Source organism: Paramormyrops kingsleyae, chromosome 16 (genome assembly GCF_048594095.1).
Source record: "Paramormyrops kingsleyae isolate MSU_618 chromosome 16, PKINGS_0.4, whole genome shotgun sequence".
Classification (NCBI taxonomy): Eukaryota; Metazoa; Chordata; class Actinopteri; order Osteoglossiformes; family Mormyridae; genus Paramormyrops; species Paramormyrops kingsleyae.
The window spans coordinates 9,159,955-9,181,844 of record NC_132812.1 but is presented as its reverse complement, the minus strand read 5'-3'; the positions used below and the strand labels follow the sequence as shown (position 1 = coordinate 9,181,844).

The 21,890-nt window shown below is 50.4% G+C and overlaps 2 protein-coding genes across 5 annotated transcripts in view; both read right to left on the bottom strand.

Annotated features, from left to right (window-relative positions):
* LOC111851729 (protein tyrosine phosphatase non-receptor type 4) overlaps positions 1-14,656 on the bottom strand; it is a 29,477-nt gene extending 14,821 nt beyond the window's left edge. For all 4 annotated transcript variants that reach the window (XR_011983159.1, XR_011983160.1, XM_023826911.2 and 1 more), the window contains exons 1-9: positions 14,069-14,656; positions 6,342-6,496; positions 3,083-3,190; positions 2,896-2,938; positions 2,728-2,806; positions 1,961-2,005; positions 1,779-1,831; positions 637-757; positions 317-404 (exon numbers count right to left, since the gene is read on the bottom strand). Coding sequence is in view for 2 of the 4 variants with exons in the window: in XM_023826911.2 (XP_023682679.1) it covers positions 317-404; positions 637-757; positions 1,779-1,831; positions 1,961-2,005; positions 2,728-2,806; positions 2,896-2,938; positions 3,083-3,190; positions 6,342-6,479 (675 nt within the window). In the remaining 2 variants the exon portion in view is untranslated. The remainder of the gene's footprint in view (positions 1-316; positions 405-636; positions 758-1,778; positions 1,832-1,960; positions 2,006-2,727; positions 2,807-2,895; positions 2,939-3,082; positions 3,191-6,341; positions 6,497-14,068) is intronic.
* A 1,295-nt stretch (positions 14,657-15,951) lies between these two features.
* On the bottom strand, positions 15,952-17,946 carry tmem177 (transmembrane protein 177). Its single transcript, XM_023826944.2, has 2 exons — positions 17,805-17,946; positions 15,952-17,391 (listed from the first exon to the last, which is right to left on the bottom strand). The coding sequence occupies exon 2, from the start codon at positions 17,352-17,354 to the stop codon at positions 16,425-16,427; it is 930 nt and encodes a 309-aa protein (XP_023682712.1). The 5' UTR covers positions 17,355-17,391; positions 17,805-17,946; the 3' UTR covers positions 15,952-16,424.
* Positions 17,947-21,890: the final 3,944 nt, after the last annotated feature.

Genomic DNA, 21,890 nt, shown 5'->3' with positions numbered 1-21,890 from the left:
CTGGACGTTAGGATTGATGCTTCGCTGCAGCTCAGACTTGCAATTCAGCTGGGAAACACTCGCAGACTTTAAAGCTTTAACAAATTGGGCTGCCCAGACGCATCATATTAATACGACGTGCATCTTCAGGGGACAAAGGCGGCCAGCCGGCTATGATTTGTGTCACTGTCAAATTTCAGTGTAAAAGCCACATGGGACAGACACCACCACACTGAAAGCCCATCTTCTCTCTGCATCAAAGTGCATGTTTGTGAGACAGCAACACTGGAGACACAAGACTGGGATGTGAGATACACACATAGACACACACACTCACTCTTGCGTAGTGCAGCTCCACGCCGTAGAGCTCCAGTGTTCGGGCCGTATTAAGGTAGCTGAATTCTGCTTGGGCGGGAGACAGGCCTCTGTATAGCCAGAAAAGAGGAGTGTCTTCAGGAAGGCCACCAATCAGCAGGCACCACAAGCCTATCAGTGCTGAACAACCCATCCCTGGCCCCACCCCCTGAACTGTAGCTAGACCCTGGAAATGAGCAGTATGGTGCATTCTGAGAGGGGGGTGATGGGGGGACAGCACACAGCACCGAGTACATGTGAAAGTGCATGAGGGAGTTCCCACTCGATAGCACCGGTCCTCACGTGTGCTGCTGGTGATGCTTCACCACCTCCTTCTCGAAGTCTGTTGGCTGGCCGGGGACGAAGCGATATTCAGCCAGGTAACCGGGCAGGTGCTCCTCCGGGCAGTAGTCTCCCAGTTCAGCTGCAGGAGATGCAAGAGATAACCCTAACACTCAGCCAATGCTAACGCTAACCCTAACACTCAGCCAATGCTAACGCTAACCCTAACACTCTGCCAATGCTAACGCTAACCCTAACACTCTGCCAATGCTAACGCTAACCCTAACACTCGGCCAATGCTAATGCTAACCCTAACGCTCAGCCAATGCTAAAGCTAACTTTAATACTGAATCGGTGCTAATGTTAATGATCTGGAAGCCCTCTAACCTGTATGTTTGAAACTGTGTTTAAGTGCAGAGTGAACACCACCGACAGCCTCCCACTCCCCAGCAATCCTGAGTCCAGTTTAGGGATCAAGCAAAGGGGCCCTAAGTCATGGGTGCCTCACTAGCCCTGCATGTGGCGGGCCCTGCAGGCTGGCCCCCGGGGCCAATCGCAGGAGTTTCAGCATCACTGTGACCAAATTACTGCCTGGATCCCACTTCATACATATCAACCACGGGCTCTGAATGGGGGTCCAATTGGACTGATGCAGTAAGCATCCTAATCACAGCATGACTGCAGTCAGGATACTACACCCTGTGGTCAGGATACCAGTCTCTGCGGTCAGAATAATAAGATACTAAACTTTGAGGTCAGGATATCAATCTCTGTGGTCAGAATATCAATCCCTGTGGTCAGGATATCAATCCCTGTGGTCAGGATATCAATACTGCACCCTGTGGTCAGGATACTGCAGGCTGCGGTCAGGATACCAAACTTTGAGGTCAGGATACCAGTCTCTGTGGTCAGGACATCAATATTACATCCTTCGATCAAGATGTCAAACTCTGCAGTCTGGATACTACGCTCTGCTGTCAGGATGCCATACCCAGTGATCTGGATACTACGCTCTATCATGTGCACAACTGGTGGGAAGGTCAAAAAAATGAAAAGACACAAAATGAAAACTAAAAAAATGATAATGTAACAGGCCCCACTGTCATGAGAGGGTTGGGGGAGAGGACTCGGAGAGGACAGGGGACCCGCAATGGGATACTCACACTGAACGGCGAGGGAGGCCAGCAGGGCGGCAGTGCTGTACGGACAGGGGAGCCTGTGAGGAAACAAGAAACATCAGCCAATCACAGCCAGAGACCAGAGGAGCCAACCAGAGCCAATCAAAGTCAATGACAGCCAATGAGAACCTCGCGTGATGAGTAAATGGCAGGAAGATGACAATCACCTTCCACTGAAGATGTCCTGTTTGAGCTGCAGAAAATACTGGTACCTGAAATGGACAAACTGGTTAGTGGGCACGACCAAAACAAGGCCAGAGTGTTTGACTGCTGAATGACCTCCTGCAAATATACAGATCTGACATCATCACTCTGAGATATTAATACTTCCCTTACTACACGCTCTTATGATAACCCTGTGGAGGTATGAGTCTTGTTTCCTTCCCCCCATAACACACCTACTGCTTCCTGCACCTCTCAGCCAGCTCTTAGCTCAGAGAACGACCCTGTTTCAGAGTGGCCTCCCCCCTCCTAGGTTCAACCCCAAAGTTTCAAACAGGCCAAACAGTCGGCAGGTTGCTCTGAGGGCCAGCATGCCACCAAGGTGTTAAAAATAGCACGCTGTGCCCACTGAACCTTCCATGGGGCATTTTACTGCACCACAGCGCCCTCTGGCTCAAAGATGGCGTACCGGGACAGCCTTAAGATTAGATGGAGTCATGGGGAGCAATGAATCATGGGACTGGTCTTGACCGGCGAGGAAGGAACCCATAGATGATGGAACTGATGTATGCTTGGTATTTGTAGCGGAGTAGGACCATCCTCTATACTTGTGTTCTTAGTAATGGAACTGGTTTTCGGCAATGGTAGATGACACAAAACAGGTACTGAGATTCACCCAAGTTCACAAACACATCAGTACAGCCTTGGGAGTTCCCCACCGATGCCGTGTCGGGTCATGACCCTTCCCTGGGTTTAGACTCAGGCCCCTCACCTGGTGTACTCCTCCTGAAGTTTGTTTGGGTCGCTCACAAAAAACTTGACCCTGAAGTTCAAACTGTGAGGTGATCCTCCTGCAAAGCAAACCACGGGATGGTGAATGATTCCCTCTGGCGGCGTGCGAGGTGCGGGTTACGGGCAGAAATAGGGACTTTTCACTTACTCTTTAACTGCTTCCGGATGAGCTTGTTAGTGTCGAGCCACCTCTGCAAAACAGAGACTCAGTGTAGTGACAGTGACGCACAGAGTGGAGATACACACAGCTGCATATGTCCTACCTCCATGCAGGTGTGTGGGGTGGATCTTGCCCCTGTGGCCTGAAGGTGATTGGGGGGGGGGGGGGTACTCACCGGACTGTCTGAGGACTCGTCCGCCAACTGTAGCCCAAAATAGTCCCTCTCGGTGAGCTCCAGGTGCTTGAAGACTACATCCAGCAGGGCCTGTCCTCGCTCGTGCTTCTGTGGCCAGTATGGAGGACAGGTGTGTCACACGGGAGCCCTGGTAGCATACCCACAACGCTCCTTTTCCCACATCTGCTCCGGCACACATCGTTCTGCCCCATGGAAGATGGATAGCGCCATCTAGCGTTGGACCAGTCGCTACCAGCTAACAAACCTAACAAAGGCCTCTAGTTACACAAACCTCACAGGCCCACACACCTACAACGTCACACTGCTGCACCCTAACCCCCCAGGCTTCTCCAGTAGCCCTGCTCCTCCCTCACCCTGAACCTGCGGGTGCCATTTGTCCCTCGCCGAACAGAAGCTGTCACTTGGCCTTTCCTGTCAGTCGGCCACCACAGAGCCCCCGGACGTCAGGCAGAGGGAAGATGACCATGTGACCGCTTCCTGCCCCCACAGAGAACGATTCAAAGTGTAAAACCGAATGTCTCTGCGCCCGTGCCTGAGCTTTTCACCCGGCGAGGCGGGAATCCCATCCCATGAAGGGCATCTTTGCTGCCACATTCCTTTGGTCCTGACCTCCACAGCAGCCCGCGGGACGCACGCCAAGCCCCATCTGCCAGCCCAAAGCAGACGTCCAGTTCCTGCCTTTTATAAAGAGCTTCTCTATCCAGCAGCCTGCAGGCTTTCTAAAGGCATCAGGAAGAGCACAGATGCTGCCTTTTTGGGGCCTCAGACATCTATTATACACAAAAAGCCGCTGGGGGGGTGCAGGGTAACCGTAACCATGGCTCTCTGACTGAGCCTCCTAGCAACAGGAAAGTGGGGGCCGAGGATGCGCCTTGGGGGACACCGTGCATCTGCATAGCTCGCTCATTCACTGCCCTCCCCCGCCCCCATCCTAAAGGCTGCCCATTTACCACTCAGACGGATGAACAGATTTAGCAGCTCTGAGGTTTCAGCAGCACTACCCTGAATGGGTAACTGATCAGCCTGACTGGGTCCAGTGACAAGCCAGATCCGGGTTGGATCAACCATCACCAGGACCCAAGATTAACTCCTCAGAGCTACATGATCCATTAAGTGGAATAAATAATGCAAGAAATGCCCCTCTATCCCTAAATATCCCTGCACCCATGCTCCCAGAAGTCCTGCAGCAGTGCCAGGAAGAGGAACCCACACCCACAATGCACTGCTGCAGATCAGGACAGAGGCCATGTGGGTAAATAAAGCCACTTTACGCTACAGTGAGGTGAACGCAACACCTCCAAAACACACCCCATTCAGCAGAACGCAGTTACCCATTATAGCCCCACAGCAGCTGTGATAGAGGGCAGCGCCCCCCAATGGAACGTTTTACAAGTATCACACAAGCGTGCAAACGCACACTCACCAGAAAACCATCACGGCGGCACGCTGGGCATTTACGCAAATAGCTGGCTACCCTGTTCCGAGGGCGAGTCGCGGGCCTAAAATTAACAGGGACTCTAGTTACAGTGTCACGTCTGCGGCGTGTTCTGCCGGCACCGGCGGGGAGCTGGAGAGAGGCGGGGGGGGGGGGGGGGTCGCCTAGCCTGAGCTGTGAGCCAAAGTAAGCTGGATGGGCTGGTTTCCGGTATGGAGGAGCCCACTGGGGTATTAATGCACAGCTCTCGAGGCAGACGGAGGAAGCACATAAACACAGGCCCTCACACACCATAACCGCACATGGCAAAGGCCCGAAACCGGCACTCTGGCACCCCTGCGGCCTCCAGCAAGGGCTCCCCTGGCGTGGGGTAGGGTGTCCCTCAGGAAGGGCAACACTGAAAAATGAATGATGTGAAATGAGACACCCCTTAAGCCTTTTTCTTTTATAAAGTGTAGTCTTTATGAAGAATATGAAAGGGATTGGTCAAATACTCGGGCCTGAAGGACACTGAAATGTTAAAGTTTGAATGTTTGAAAGTTTTGATTTAAAAATAAAGTTTCAAATGAAATATTTTCTTAAACATCACACGTAAAATCTGGATGAAAAATTACATTTGGCAAGAATAACGTATCAGGATTTAGTGTCTGATTATCAAGATATGGAGAGGGTATTCCACACAAAGAAAGTGTTCCTCCGAAAGCGTCTTCCTGCTACAGTGTTTGAAACGCCTTCGGGTTTTCTGTGCAATAAGTAACTTTTCTTGGAGGCTCTCCTCATTTGTAACAGATCCTATGTACTTGTGTCAAAGAGACCCTCCTTTGACACCTAGAGACGACCACTTACAAAGACCTCGAGGTTTTATGACAGACCAACTCTGCATCTTTCTTTCAAGCTGCATTACTGCATCTGACAGGTTAGGACCTCCCGCCATGAACTAGCGCTTCGTCCAGCGTTTGCTGCTCGGTCTGGCTAGGTACGGTGTCGTCGAGCAGACAGAGTGGCCAGATCGTCGCTTAGGTACCATACATGACCTATCCCTAGCAACAAGAGACACCCTTTTGTTCACCACTTCATACTGAATTAAATCACTCATGAAGTTACAGTCATGGCAGGGAGCGGAAGTGACCTGTGGGGCAGTGAACCACGTCTCCAAAGACTACAGGGAAGGACAAACTACAGACTTCAGGGAAAACTAACTAAAACTGCTAGGAGTCTCATTCACAAATGGTCATCAAATCTGTCGTCAGCAATCATTCTCAAGGAATAAACCACACGAGCCATACATCAGGTAGAGCTCCAGGTTGGGAAAACTTTACACCCCTTTCCATGTCACCTAGCAATATGTAAACAAACTCAAGTCACTCCCTGCAATCAACCTCCCGTCAAAAAAAGGATAAAGCTTTAGCTGTGGAAAATGCTATGTTACAATTACATTGTATAAAGCATTAAACACATTATTTACCATAAGCTTTTCATTCACACAAAAAAAAAACAAGACTGGATTTTTTGTCCGATGAAGAGCTGCAAATTTGTCCTTCATCCCAAGTCTATAAGTAGGAAAGGAGCATTTTTCTTGAGATTCTTGTTAGCGTATGTTAAAAATGGACATTTACTAATTATATTGAAAACTCCCCAACAAAACAAAACTTCAAGGCACATGAGACACTGGCAAATGTTAATCAATCGATTTGAATCCTGGCACACGTCCTAAATTCATTAAAGGAAAAGAAGCAGGGGGAATCTCAATAATTTCATAGCAGTCGACCTCTAAGGGACATCCTAGCGTAGGGAGGTACTTACATCAACTTTGAAGGCTTGGATGGTGTTATCCAGGAGAAGGACGTTACAGAGCACCTCCGCATGCTGCCGGTCTCGTGCCAGCTCCGACGCCCGGACATTGTAGGATCTGCCAGCCGGCAAGCGGAGGCGTGCGCTCATTACGGTCCACACGGGGTCTGCAGTGCAGACAGACAGACAGACAGACAGCATGTGAATCACTGCAGATTCCATAAGGTGAAGTTGCCGGTGAAGAAATTATTTCTTCCAATAAAACTTCAAGAAATATATTCAGAGATAAAAAGAAATTCTCAGCTGAGTATTATGGGTACTGTGACAGTAGGATTATAAAACTACAGACCGACAATGAAAAAGCGTAATCATGTGACTCTCTGGGCCCCGTCCCCACGGTTCTACGTGAGCGGCTGGACATTTGGTTCATGGTTCCGGGATTAACAGCCTCACAGGGACCACGTCCTCCCCAAACATCACTAATCATTCCATGCCAAAGGCCTCCTTACCTCTAGGGGTCAGCACCTCTAACTGGCTAGCGCAGGCGGGAATGTTAACCAATGAGTCAAGCACCGCCATTGAGCCCTGAAAAGATCAACCTGAGGATGCAGCCCAGGGAGCCAGCCCCCGCCGCAGGCTGCAAACCATGGAGGAAGCTTCCGGAAATGCGCTGGCCTAGTTTTCCAGAGGCAGCTGTACACTTGCCCTGCTGTGAGCGTGCAGCGCAATATTGCGATGCTCACAATGCACAATCCCCACACGCCTGTCGACAGCAGGATGGCCTTGAAGGGAGAAAGTGAAACCCAGGAGCTAAAAGCGGCAGCCAGTGCACACCGGGGACAGCGGCCCCCAAGCCTGAACCCAAATCACCATCAGATGCAGGGCCACTAAGCAGATAAGCCTAAGCTGGATATGAAGCTCCCGCCCAACGTCACACTCACAAGCATCACCAGGAAGCCATCTCCCTACACGGCAGAGAACTTCAGTGGACAAAAAGAGACCCCCCCCTCTAAATCGGCATAATTAACGGCCCAGTTGTGGATGAGAGTCATGTGATGCAGAGTATTCCCCCTCACCTTGGCTTGGGGGGGGTCCAGGACCCCCACAGGAGAGATGGAGTAATCAGGGATAGGAGAAGCACACATCTGCGTGAGGACATTAAAGCCAGAAAGCAGCCGTGTGTGACATCCCACCCCTAAGCTAACAGCAAATCCTGCCTGAGGCTCCCGTTTAATGCCCATGATCATCCGGTGATAATGGCCGCCTTTGGACAACAGGAGAGTCAAAGCCTGCCTTTGCTAATGAGGATGGCAGCAGACACCTACCAAGGCCTCAGCTCTCTCTCTCTCTCTCTCTCTCTCTCTCTCACACACACACACACACACACACACACACACTCACACAGAGGGGGCCCTCAATAAGCCCCGCCCACTCTTCAGGGGCTATCAGTAGCCCTGCCCCCAGCTTGCCATTGGCACAGAGCTCATTATGTTAATGTTTTCACTGAGGGGCCGCTGCTGACTCCCATAGATGAATTTAAATAATAAGAGAAGAGGAAAGGTTCTCCAGGGGACCCTGTTGCTCCCAGCACGAGCTGCCGTCTGACCTCCTTAAAAACCTGCTGGCCGATTCGTCCCGGCACGACAGGGGCGGGTCAAAGCTGCGGTGGTGGGGGGGCTCTGTTGACCCGCCCGACACCTCAGCCGCCTGCATGTTAAAGTACAATCAAGCAGGAAAGCGGGGGGGAGAGTCCCAATCTACATGACTATGTCCTCCAGGGCACAGATGAAGCGAGCGGGTCAGGAGAGAGGCTGCAAGGGGGGACGGAGACGGGCAGTGAACACGAATAAAACGACAATGGCAGCCTTTCACAAAAGGTCAGATGTCAGAGGCACAAACGGCATGTCACCATGGGAATCTACACTGAGATCCTGGTACGTCCGACACTCACAGGGGTGGCAACAGGAGTTCCACAGGAGGCCCTGCCTTCCCAAGAGACAGACAGACGGACACAGAAACATACACGTACAGACAGACCGATAGACAGACACTGACAGACAGACAAAGACAGACACGTACAGACAGACTGACATAGAAAGACAGACTCAGACAGAAGGACATAGGAACGTGGACACAGATAGACACAGCCAGATGGAAGGACAGGGACAGATGGACAAAGACAGACAGACACGTACAGACAGACATCTACAGAGAGACCAATACACAGACACCTACAGACAGACCGATAGACAGAACGATAGACAGACACTGATAGACAAAGACTGATAGACAAAGACTGATAGACAAAGACAGACAGACACGTACAGACAGACACAGACAGAAGGACAAAGAAAGACAGAGACATAGACATAGAAAGACAGTCACAGACATGGACAGAAGGACGCAGGCAGATGGACATGGACAGGCACATGGATGGCAAAGCAGACAAAGTGACGGAATGATGTGAGCAGCAGGGGGGGGGGAGATCATGCAGATGGTTCACATCGCCATTTTATCATATGGGGAATGAAAAATAAGGACCAAATGACCCAAAATCACACACTGGGAGTTTCCGGTGATGGGAAACCCTGGGATAGGCTAACTGCAGCCTGGGCTGGAGGGAGCGGTATGAGAAATCAGGAGATCCAATGACGGCACACGACCATGAAATGATTATCCTGAAATAAATTTTCCGGTGGAATGTAAATCAATCATGGCCAGAAGATTTAATTCTTCGAGACAGGGAACTGTTGTGCGCTTGATGCTTTTTATCTCATGCATGTCGGTGTAGATGAGGCTGTGAAGTAACTAATAAAGCGACCAATAGGAGATGAGGCAGGCCGTGACGCACAGTACACAATAAGCCCGCCCCCCGCGGGATCCAAAGCTCCCTCTCCCATCGGTACTGAAACATTTTCCTTTCAGAGTTTTTTTAGCGCCACAGAAATGTGGTTTAATTCAATCGAAGTGCGACACCCCCCAGCCTCACACCCCCACACATGGCATGGGACCCCATCCAGGGCACTGGGCCGCTCTGAATCTCCACCAGAACCTCCCAGACAGCCGAGGTCAGACTTTACAGTAGCAGGTGTAACATAATACACTTATTTTTAATGCCGTACAGGGCGGTAACTCTCCACCATAAACAGCCCCAGAATAATCCCAATAATTTGGACTAAAATAGTCCTTTGATGGATGCGAGTGCTTAAGCTGTATCCCCTCTTTAATAATGTGCCACTCAGAGATGCTTCAAAGGCGTTTAGTGCTGGTTAAAGCTACGCACCGCTCTGGGTGCTAGTGTGAGCCTCAGAATGCTGCCCAGTTTTAGTGCTGGGATCACAGGGGAACAATCCACATCTAATGCCCGCACCGGACAGCATCCTACCTGACCACACGGGACGAGGTTCCCTGCCCCAGAGCCCAAAGCACTGATAGGCTGAGAGGAGGAGGAATCTACAGACTGCAGCCAATGAAAATCAATGACACACAGTAAAGGCAAGCCGAAGAAATCGTTAGCTGTAACCTAGTTTAAAGGCCCCCGGCGTGACACCTACGTTATACTCAAAGCTGGTCAGCCGGATCCTGTGAAATGCAGCATTATACAGCCAGAGCCAGTCATTCTGCAGCTCATTCTGGAACATTCTCACATCGACAAGAAGAGAAGAAACGTCTGCTTCTAAGTGGCTGAGCGGCATAACCTGACCGCCGTGCAAAATAGCCCCTCGTGGTTTCCCCAAAGACGCAGCGCATCCAAAATAACTCCCCAAGCGCGCAAGAAAATACGCAGTGCAGCTGTTCCAAGCAGAAATACCCCCAACTGGGTGTCAGAGCAGCGCGCCCCTGCCCTCCCGCTGCCCCCGGCCCCGACCCCAGGGCCACATGGAGGGCCATATGGAGGGCCCCAGGAGCCACATGGAGGGCCCCCGGAGCTACATGGAGGGCCCCAGGAGCCACATGGAGGGCCCCAGGAGCCACATGGAGGGCCCCAGGAGCACACAGGCTGGCTGAGGCCCCCACGATTTCTCCAGGGAGTGAGTTCAGGGGGGTGAGGACTGTGACCCCGGGACAGTCACTGCATGTGCCACGTGGTTCTGGGTCTGCAGGCTGGAGCGGCAGGGAGACACTAAGGGAGACTCAGGGAGTCCCTCTCCTGTCTGAGGGTAACTTAAAGGTCGCCGAGGGCAAAGCCACCGACTGAAGGCCATTCAGAAAAAGTGTCTGTTAAAACCATCACCGACACAGCAGGCTCAGCGGACAACAGGGCCCCAGTACCCCTTGGCCGAGTTCCACAAAGGAGGGGAGTCTGTCAGTCACATGGTCGGCACCCTATTGTGTCACGTGACGTCCCAGATATGACACCCACCGAGAAACTCACAGGCCCTGAAACCGCAGAAATAAGCAGTCGGCGTGATATTTACCTCCGACAGTCAAAGAAGCGGCACGAAGGTGAGAAACCGCCATGCTGTCGAGAGATGAAAGAGCGGAGCCTGAACGCTCAGCTGACCTCAACGCCTGGCCTGTCACATGATCGTCCCGATGTGGTCATACCGCGGTCACTGAGTGGGCCAAGCCAGTGGGGAAAGGTGTTTTAGGGGGGAGGACCTTGGGGGCGGATTCTCGTGTAGGGAAACATGTCTGCTGCATGGAAACTGAGGGTCTGCGGGGCGCCCCCTACTGTCACCCACAACCGACAGAAAAGCCAGTCATCCGGGAGCAGGGGGGGGGACTTTCCCTGGTCACTCTAAGAATCTCCAGTCATCGTGTGCCACGTTATGCCCCTCCCACCCAAAACACAGAGCCCCACTCCCCGTGCAGCGGCGCCGTCGCACCATCCACCTCCTCGCCACCCCCGCACCATCCACCGCCACAGTGCATTTAAGCAGCCGTGCGTCACACATCGTGCAGGTAGGTGGCGCCCTGAACAAAAGGATGACATCATTCACTCCGGAGGCTGCCTGCTGGACTGATTCGTCCTCCCGGAGGCGGGGGGGGGATTCTGTGCGAGCCTTTGTTCACTATCCACCTCCCCCCACCCCCCATTAAGCACACACTTTCCAAGGCTCTCCTCTGTTCAGGAATATGACGTCTCCCCAACGCCGCCCCCCCCAAAGGTAAAACCGGATTCACTGCTACCTGCCCTCCTGGGAGAGGCCCTGGAGCTGCATCTCAGCGGAGGGAGGGCAACACAGGCAGGGACATGGAGGTGAAGGAAGGGCGAGAGGGAGACCCGCCGTCAACCATAGAGCCCACGGGGTGTTGCGGGGCAGCCTGGGGGCTCCTCCCCTCCCCAGCTCCACCACACGCCCTCACAATGACAGCAGGAGCTCCATTCGCCACAGCCATGCCGACGCCGTCACCCACCCCTGGTGACACACGGGGCCCGGAGCCCCACACATCTGCACGAGGCCAACCACCATGGCTGCCCGCAGATCCAAATCCGGTCAAGCTGCTCTTGTTGTGTTTTGAGGACAATCCTGGAACGGGCGTGGCAAATACTGGGAAGCCGAAAAAGTGGAACACAAGGCGGGATGAATCAGCGCTGACACTCGAGACTGCAGGGGGACGGAAAACGGTCACTAAGGGGAAGCACAATCAGTGATGTGCATTGTTCCTGTTATTAATTCGGAATAACACCAGAGCTGCGCTCTCAGCACAGAGCAACAACAGCAGCACCTCAACCGCGACGGAACAACGGCACTCAGACGATGCGGGAGGCACCCGTCAGGTGAGGCAGACAGCCCCACCTCATGTCACCGGTGCGGAGAGAGAGAGCGCCACTCAACGGTAATCCTGTCCCCAAGCAAGGTCCACCGCCCATCAGTCGGACCAGCACACCCAGCCTCGAAGGTGCGTGTGTCAGTCGAAACCCAAACTGCACAGAAACCAGATCAAAACCCAGACCAATAAGAGACCCGTGGACGAGCCAAGTTCAGCGACAGTGCTGCGTGCTCGAACCCGGCCGGGATCCTAATCCGGGCTGAGCAGGACGCGACCCATTTACTGGGAGAAGGTAAACGTGCATTTCCACACCCTGAAACAACTCATCAACTGCACACAGCCAACAAAGTCGCAGTGAAAAGGAGACACACAAGTGGGAAAACTGCTCCAGTGACTATTCATCAAGGTTATTACAGGGTGGCTGCCAGTGTGACTGTTTTAATTGCCTTATTAGTAAAGTCACATGAATATTTATCTACATGTCAGTCTAACGAAGACGTCAGGAATGCACAAGTGGCCCAGTGTGCCCTGCTGCAGGGACAGCTGCCCCGCATGGGGGCCGTAGGAGTGCCAGCATCACACTGGCTCCTGCGGAAAACCCCAGATCCGAAGAGCCCTGGGCTCGGTCTCCCCAGGTGCCTCCTTTAAAACGGGGGGAGCGATACAGCAAAAATATCTGGAACTGAAGACACCGGCTTCATTGTGGGAGAGGGGCAGCTCACAGGAGCTGCTGAATATGCTGAATCAGCACCCCCCCCCCCAAATAAGCGGGTCTTTGGCCCCAGTGTGGAGCCGCTTACAGTGCGGCGTGCAAATAAAAGCACGGTAAGATTCCTCGTTTAGGTTCGGTTACGCGAAGGGGGAGGGCCACACTCCACCCCCGCCCCCTGGCACACACCTGCTGCGCTGCACGTTATGGCCTCAGCACCAGCATTCAGCACGTGGGGTGGGGGTGGGCAAAAGAGGCAGGATTGACAGCAACAAGGTCAGCTTAATGAGGAAAACAAGACAGGAGCGAAGAAGCGTCTCTGTAAGTGCCCCCCCCCCAAACGTGACCCCAAACCCCTAACACCATACACTCCCAGGGGTTGCTTTATGCTCAAAATGAGAATATCAGGAATCTGGCCACCATCCACGGTTTAACATTAAAGCGGGGGTGATGTCGCTATGGAAACAGGGTCTCCAGTTTCTCAGACCTCGCCCCTCCAAACCCACAGAGACAATCCTTACGCTAAAAAGACAACTACCCCACGGCAAGACACGTGACCCCAGTCGCCATGGGTCTTGCTGGCGCCCCCTGGCTGCAGAGCTTGGAACCTCACGAGGGACACCAATGACCTGCACCTGAAACAGGTCAGTCTAAGGGGGCTCTCCACATCACAGTGGTGAAAATGGCTTGCTGCTCAGGCCTAATGAAAGAGCAGAGAGCCCACCCCCCCACATCTGCACCACAGCAACCTGTATGTGTGACTCAGTGCCAGCGCCCCCCAGGGAGACTTCACTTCGGTTGCTAGGGAGTGCAGCGGCTCTTGGGTGTATGGGGGCACATGGAGAGGATGATGCACAGTTAATTTGAACAGTAATCCTGAGAGCCGGGTGGGGGACCATTGGGTGACAGGCCAGGGGGGAAACGGGCAGAACACCAGCGGCTGACAGCTGCCTGCATAGGTCCCCAATCCGCCTGTGCCCTAGCAGGGGAGAGGAGTCCCCACAGCTTTGGCAGCGGGTATCATCAGTGCCCTGAATGAACGGACAGACAAACAGACATAGACACACACGCACAGTTCCCGGAGGCTGGCCGTTACATCGGCCGTGTTAGCGGTTCTGATGCACTGCAAAGTGAGTCTGTGCTCCGTGTGTACCGGCTGGAAGGGAATAATCCGGGTTATTCACTGACACAGCACGTCCTGCGGCAGCCTCCCCCGAGAAACTGCATCATCATCATCATTATTACGGTTATGATCATTATTATTATAATTATTATAACGTGACGCGGCGAGTGAGATTACGGCGCTGCTCACCTTCATCAACAGCTCTGACAGGGTCCAGGTTTCAGGGAACGAAATGTTATTTTTAAAAAGAAAAAAATAACGGGAATGGGGCAAAGGACGAAAAATCCAGTTCAGATCACCCGCTGCAGCCCCACCGAAGCTTCTTCGTCATCATCATCGTTATGATCTTCATCATCTTTCTCTTCCTGAGGCCGTACGCAGACACCCGCACACACCCGCACACACCCTCACACACTCCCCCACAGCCGTACATACATGCACACAACCACACTCTCACACACAGACTCTCACACACTGAATGCGGGGCCTCCCGAACCGCAGCTGAGGGTAATCCGCGCCGGGGAAGGCGAGCGGGCGGCCGGGCTGGCGAGCGGCCGTTACGGGCTGACACCGCTCATCTTAGTCCGGCGCCGATCGTTCGCGGGAACAGGGCGAGACAGTTAAGAGGGGAACTTTCTCCGTCCCTTCGCGTCTTCTTACTGCGACGTCGCCCACTTTTTACTCCGCCGCCCGAAGGCTTCGCTCACCTCTGCCGCAAAAGCGACAGCATAGCGACGCAACATGGCGCAGCCTCTGCGAGCCTCCAGCGCGCGGGGGAGGGGCGACGCACGAGGGGGAGGGGCGACGCACGATGGTGAGCGGGACGCACGGGGGGAGGGACGACGCACGAGAGTAGGAGGACACGCGGGGGAGAGGCCATTGCGTGGGGGAGGGGAAATGCACGGGCAGGGCGTCCGCCTATCAAGCCACATCTCTGGATGACCGTGCCTCTGTCAGTATAGGCTCTCAAATTCACAATCAATTCATTTATACACAAATACATAACGCAAGATTACACGACCTCTTTACATAGTTACATAACGCCAATGCACTTCATTCGCTCATCTGCTGTTTATGACGTAAGACAGGCGACTAACATTAGTTAACATTTTACTTGACGGAGAACAAATACTTAGTAATAACTCAGTTGCTACTGAGGTACAAATCATGAACAAATATAGCCGCTACTTCAAATAAAAGATGCGTCACCATTCATGAATGATGAACAAACACGAGATCAGTATTCCACTTGTGTTATTCTTTACTTGTTCCTTCAGTAGTTCCTTAGTAGTTCACAAAGGTTTACAGAATTAGATATAGTAACAAATATAGTAACTGTTTCAGATAAAACATGGAACATGATTCATTAATGATGCATTAAAATTAGATCAATATGTAACTATGACTTAACTTGTGATTAATTAGTAGATAAGTAATAGCATAATACTATAGTATTAATGCCAAGTCAAGGGAAGTGTTGCCGTTTTTTAAAATAATCTATAGTGGGTCTCGACTAGCTTTCATTTTTACGGGAATATAGTGAAATTGTGAGGCGACACCTGGCGGCGGTCTTTAAGAATGTTTAATATATCTGCATGTAAACGATTTACATTTACAGGATTATATTTCTGCATAAAACGTTTGAGTTCCATGATCTCTCCAGGTACTCTGATTCCCTTCCACGCTCCAAAGATTCTGTCTTTAATTTGCTCACGGTGTGTACCTGTGCCCTGCTATGGACTGGCAACCCACCCAGTTTGTACCTCAGCCTTGTACCATGTGCCATCTGGCCGCTAACCCGTGACGCTGACCAGGCAAAGCACAGGAAAACAAAGGAAACAAAGCAAAATAACTTGCCCCAAATTTATCGACAGCGCATAGCTCCCAACTCTAATTGAAACATACAATAAACATGAAAGTCAAGTATTCTTGACTTTCCTCTGTATATCTGTGATTCACAGATTACTTTTCAGAATATTTCAAATGCTACCCCTAATGTTCATTAACACATCAGTGATCAATTGTCTGATTACTTAACAAAAGTGAAAAAAGAAACAAGTGATCTAGGCATGTTTTTACTTAAATGTTTCTTTTATTTAATGATTCCTGAAACAAAAAGGTATTGAACCTGTTTGCTCAATAAAGTCAAGCAATTTATATGACTGAAACAAAAGAAAACATATAAATGAAGCCACCTCACGTTTCAAATCTATCATTGTAACAAGGGAATAGTATTTCACTTAAGTGTGAGTTATCCAGCCTTAACCCTTTCATAGACCTTTAATTAAGGATATTTTATCACAGGAATATTTTTCTTTCGGTCGCTTGGACACTCCCGCATTCCTCGTCTCGTAGCACAGCTGTAAAAGCCCACTGTGTTGAGTCTGCTAGAGACCTGCTTCACCCCAGAACAGCGAGCAGTATAAAAGGCAGCTTGCCAGTGCATTCGTGCAGGAGGACTTTGGCGTCAGCACGGCTTCTATGGCAAGGTGACATGGCCAGTTTCACCTTAAACTGGAACCCAGGCTGTTTGGGCTGTTTCCCTCTAGGTTTCCATCTCCTTGAGGAGGCTGGCAATCCCCTCCCTCCTGGCGGTGTAGGGTGCGTGTTTCAACCGCAGCAGACTGGCAGGGAACAGGTTCCCACTGGGTGCGTACATCTCCTCACCCTTTGGGCCCATCAGCAACCGCAGGACTCTGTTCCTGGATAGGAGCTTGTCGTAAAACTCCACGCCACCCCTGGCGTAGTCCCCAGACAGGCTGGCGGCCCGCCGGTCCGAGCTGTACTCCTGCCATTGGCTGACAGCGTCAGACGCCAGGATATAGGACACCGCCCCCAAAGCCAGAGCCAGTAGGGTTACTGCACCACGCAGCAGTGCCGAGCCGGCATATAGTCCAAAGATCTGCTTGATGCCCACCCCATAGGCACAAGCCCCCGCCAGACAGGTGGGGGCCACCACAGCCTGCAGGATCGGGCAGCCGTTCTCCAAGCGTGCCACCTCCCTGGCCACGCCGAACCGCTGGGCCTCGGGTGACAGGATCAGGGCCTCCTTCAAGGCCTTGCCAACAGCACTGTCCCACTGCACCGGCTCACCATTTATCAGGACCACACGGTTGGTGATGCCCGCCATGTCATCGGGGGAGCTGTTAAAGTTAGCTGGAAGGCCGACCAGTGCCCCAGAGGGCAGCCATGGTACCCCAGCCCCGATGGGATGGAAGCCATAAGCTGCAAATGCTTTGTACCTCTGTGGAGAGGAGATGTTCATGTCCCTCAGGACACCCTGAAACATGTCCACCAGTTTGCCAGAGAGGCTAGCCGGCTGTCCTTTATGCCAAGCTTGGTACACCTTTTTGTACGTCTGCTCTGGAAACACGTGGTAGAGCAAGTGGGCAGAGAAAAGGCCGCCACATCCAGCCAGGAGCAGCCCGGACCGGTACCTCTGCACGAAGACGGTGACCCTGGTGATGAAAGGCATTGCAAAAACCCTCCTAAACCCACTCAAGGGGAAATATCTGAAAAGAAAACGAGAAATCCAGTCAATAGAACTGCATATTCAAACATTTCATCCGACTTTTAAACTGAGATCTATAGGCTGAAAGCTGGAGTTTAAATTCGTGAAACGGACCGTATTTGACACCTGACGGGCTTTCATTTGAATAGCATCGTATTACCAAATGAATACCTACAAATATCTACAAATTCCTACGTAAGGACTCGTCGTTCTACATAAAATCGTCAATATAAATACAAAATTATTTTAAATTAACAATTAAAGAATTAAGAATACAATATTCACACTCCAGAATAGCTAACCCGACCAGAACCTTAGCTAGATTCAATTTCCCAAAACAACGTTTAAAAATCAGATAGGAACTTTTAATGTCATTATAGCATAATGCATAAAATAAAAGAATAGTTTATTTACCCTCGAAGCACATGTCAACAAGGACAGACAGAATAGAGCATTTTATGCGGTGCCGTAAAGCAAATTGGAATTTTCACGACAACGTAAACCATTTGCGGCAGAAAATTCTACCTTAAAATGAAGCTACAGATTTTTTTTATTATGTTTTTAATAAGTTGTTATGTGACTAAGAAAGCTCGTAATCTATGCATGGTGACGGTAATCCCATTTTTGTCATTAAAGTTAAGATTTAATATTGATACTGCAGACGACAGGTTGTAGTCAAATCTGCAATTACTTAAACTACCACTAGGGGTCAGAATGTAACAAAATTTGCAAAAATTACTGAAACTCTACCTCATAATAAAACAAATAAAAATATGGAAGGAACCGTTTGTTTGCAGCTTTTGTCCTAGAAACACCTATAGCACTACTGACTACTGGTTCTCACTTTGGTTTATGACCATTGACAATGTATGGTTGTCTTAGAATAGTATCACAGACACTATAGTGCCCTAAATATAAAACGGACTAGCCTGAAGCGTGAGTAATTTGTGATTTTGTGGACTCAGATTGGATGTGAAGACCTTCAAATAACATTTTATCCTGAGCTCCGAAAAAGTCCATAGTGTCAGCCCTGACGTTAGTACAGGTGGCTTTACATATGTGTTACTACTCCCGCAATATAAATTGTATTCAGGTGGACATCGCCGGACTACGAGTACCCCGGGATGAACACAGCTTCAGCAAACGGCAAGGCAGCTCAGCTCACAGGGGGCTGACATGTTGCTAATAAATTATTTGCAGCAGTCATCTGGTGACTGCATGTTCACTTAACAATCCTTGATTACCGTTGAGGTTGATGGCCAGGTCCCAGCGCACCCCGTCTTATGAAATATTTACCATCAGGAAGTTTCCTGATGAGACGACGTAAAAGAAAGCGAGGAGGGCACATGTGTGAAAGCTGATAACGTGGCACCGAGCATTGCCGCGAATCTTTTGTAATAATAAATATTAACAATGCTCGTCCACAGGCAAAAGCTGAAGTAATTAAAACCGCAGCAAAAGACGTTCTGCATTTACGAAGAAGCAGAAGTGTGCATCAAAAATTAAAAATGCATGAAGAATAAAAAAAATGTCCCCACCAAGCACTAATAAAACAGCCTCCATAGACCTTTATTCTGGGTTTCCATGGCTACAACCACTGGGAGTAATAATTCAACCAGAGATCCTATAAAAACTATTGTGTTTCATCCAGCTGATCCATTCCATCCAACATACCATTCTATCATGGTTAGAACATGATTAGACCATGATTTATTTCCCAGACAAGGGAAATTCATTTGGGCTTGGTCTGACACACATTTTTAGAATTTGGTGAAATCCCTTGCAGGGAAGTGTTAGAGCACTGTGTGGATTAGCTCAAGCTGAATTTGGACAAGGCTCATTCCTGATGCCTCTCCAGACCTGGGGTGGGGGGTCTTTGGGGTGACTGGATTCATCTAAAGCTGGGGTAGTGTCTACATGAGGTAACATTCTTTGACATCTGTCCATCATTTAGCTCAGTGGCAATTGTGTGAGATTTAGTCTGATTGAGAGCATGAAGCCTGCTTCTTGTTTAGCTGATCTTATCTGCACAGCCAGCTCACAAACTATTTTCTGTTTCCTCCTTGCTGTGCTGAGGACTCACATTGGCCTTCTTGAGTCATTCTAAAATAGAAGTCTTTAGCATTTCCTTTTTTCTTTATTTTTGTTGGTAAAGACACATATGATCGAAATATGCTCAGAATTTGATGCATGAATAACTAAAAAAACAACTTCATGTTTTTTTTTCTTCAGAATTTTGAAACAATTGAGGGTGATTTGCTGTAGCTTTCAGATAGAAATCTAAATAGTCTTACATAAGAATGATGAGAGTACATTTTCCAGCATCTGACCTATGGCATCAGGCATTTCCTCCTGGTTTGGTCCTGTTTGTTTGTTTAAACCTCTAAAGCGCTGTTTCCTTTACTTGGTGCTGCTGGTTAAGTATCTCTGAAATACGCACCACCATCTCAGTAACGCTCTCCATCTCAGTAACGCACCACCATCTCAGTAACACTCTCCATCTCAGTAACGCACCACCATCTCAGTAACGCAACACCATCTCAGTAACACTCTCCATCTCAGTAACGCACCACCATCTCAGTAACGCACCACTATCTCAGTATCGCAACACCATCTCAGTAACGCTCTCCATCTCAGTAACGCACCACCATCTCAGTAACGCTCTCCATCTCAGTAACGCACCACCATCTCAGTAACGCACCACCATCTCAGTAACGCTCTCCATCTCAGTAACACTCTCCATCTCAGTAACACTCTCCATCTCAGTAACGCACCACCATCTCAGTAACGCAACACCATCTCAGTAACACTCTCCATCTCAGTAACGCACCACCATCTCAGTAACACTCTCCATCTCAGTAACGCAACACCATCTCAGTAACGCACCACCATCTCAGTAACGCAACACCATCTCAGTAACACTCTCCATCTCAGTAACGCACCACCATCTCAGTAACGCAACACCATCTCAGTAACACTCTCCATCTCAGTAACGCTCTCCATCTCAGTAACGCAACACCATCTCAGTAACGCTCTCCATCTCAGTAACGCACCACCATCTCAGTAACGCACCACCATCTCAGTAACGCTCTCCATCTCAGTAACGCACCACCATCTCAGTAACGCACCACCATCTCAGTAACGCTCTCCATCTCAGTAACGCACCACCATCTCAGTAACGCTCTCCATCTCAGTAACGCATCACCATCTCAGTAACGCTCTCCATCTCAGTAACGCACCACCATCTCAGTAACGCTCTCCATCTCAGTAACGCACCACCATCTCAGTAACGCACCACCATCTCAGTAACGCTCTCCATCTCAGTAACGCACCACCATCTCAGTAACGCTCTCCATCTCAGTAACGCAACACCATCTCAGTAACGCTCTCCATCTCAGTAACGCACCACCATCTCAGTAACGCTCTCCATCTCAGTAACGCACCACCATCTCAGTAACGCTCTTCATCTCAGTAACGCAACGCCATCTCAGTAACGCTCTCCATCTCAGTAACGCACCACCATCTCAGTAACGCACCACCATCTCAGTAACGCTCTCCATCTCAGTAACGCACCACCATCTCAGTAACGCTCTCCATCTCAGTAACGCAACACCATCTCAGTAACGCTCTCCATCTCAGTAACGCACCACCATCTCAGTAACGCACCACCATCTCAGTAACGCTCTCCATCTCAGTAACGCACCACCATCTCAGTAACGCACCACCATCTCAGTAACGCTCTCCATCTCAGTAACGCACCACCATCTCAGTAACGCTCTCCATCTCAGTAACGCACCACCATCTCAGTAACGCACCACCATCTCAGTAACGCTCTCCATCTCAGTAACGCACCACCATCTCAGTAACGCTCTCCATCTCAGTAACGCAACACCATCTCAGTAACGCTCTCCATCTCAGTAACGCACCACCATCTCAGTAACGCACCACCATCTCAGTAACGCTCTCCATCTCAGTAACGCACCACCATCTCAGTAACGCTCTCCATCTCAGTAACACACCACCATCTCAGTAACGCTCTCCATCTCAGTAACGCACCACCATCTCAGTAACGCTCTCCATCTCAGTAACGCACCACCATCTCAGTAACGCACCACCATCTCAGTAACGCTCTCCATCTCAGTAACGCACCACCATCTCAGTAACGCTCTCCATCTCAGTAACGCAACACCATCTCAGTAACGCTCTCCATGTCAGTAACGCACCACCATCTCAGTAACGCACCACCATCTCAGTAACGCTCTCCATCTCAGTAACGCACCACCATCTCAGTAACGCACCACCATCTCAGTAACGCTCTCCATCTCAGTAACGCACCACCATCTCAGTAACGCTCTCCATCTCAGTAACGCATCACCATCTCAGTAATGCTCTCCATCTCAGTAACGCAACACCATCTCAGTAACGCTCTCCATCTCAGTAACGCACCACCATCTCAGTAACGCACCACCATCTCAGTAACGCTCTCCATCTCAGTAACGC

What these genes read in the sequence shown, in the direction of transcription:
- tmem177 (XM_023826944.2), bottom strand. Translation starts at nt 17,354, where the DNA reads ATGCCTTTCATCACCAGGGTCACCGTCTTCGTGCAGAGGTACCGGTCC.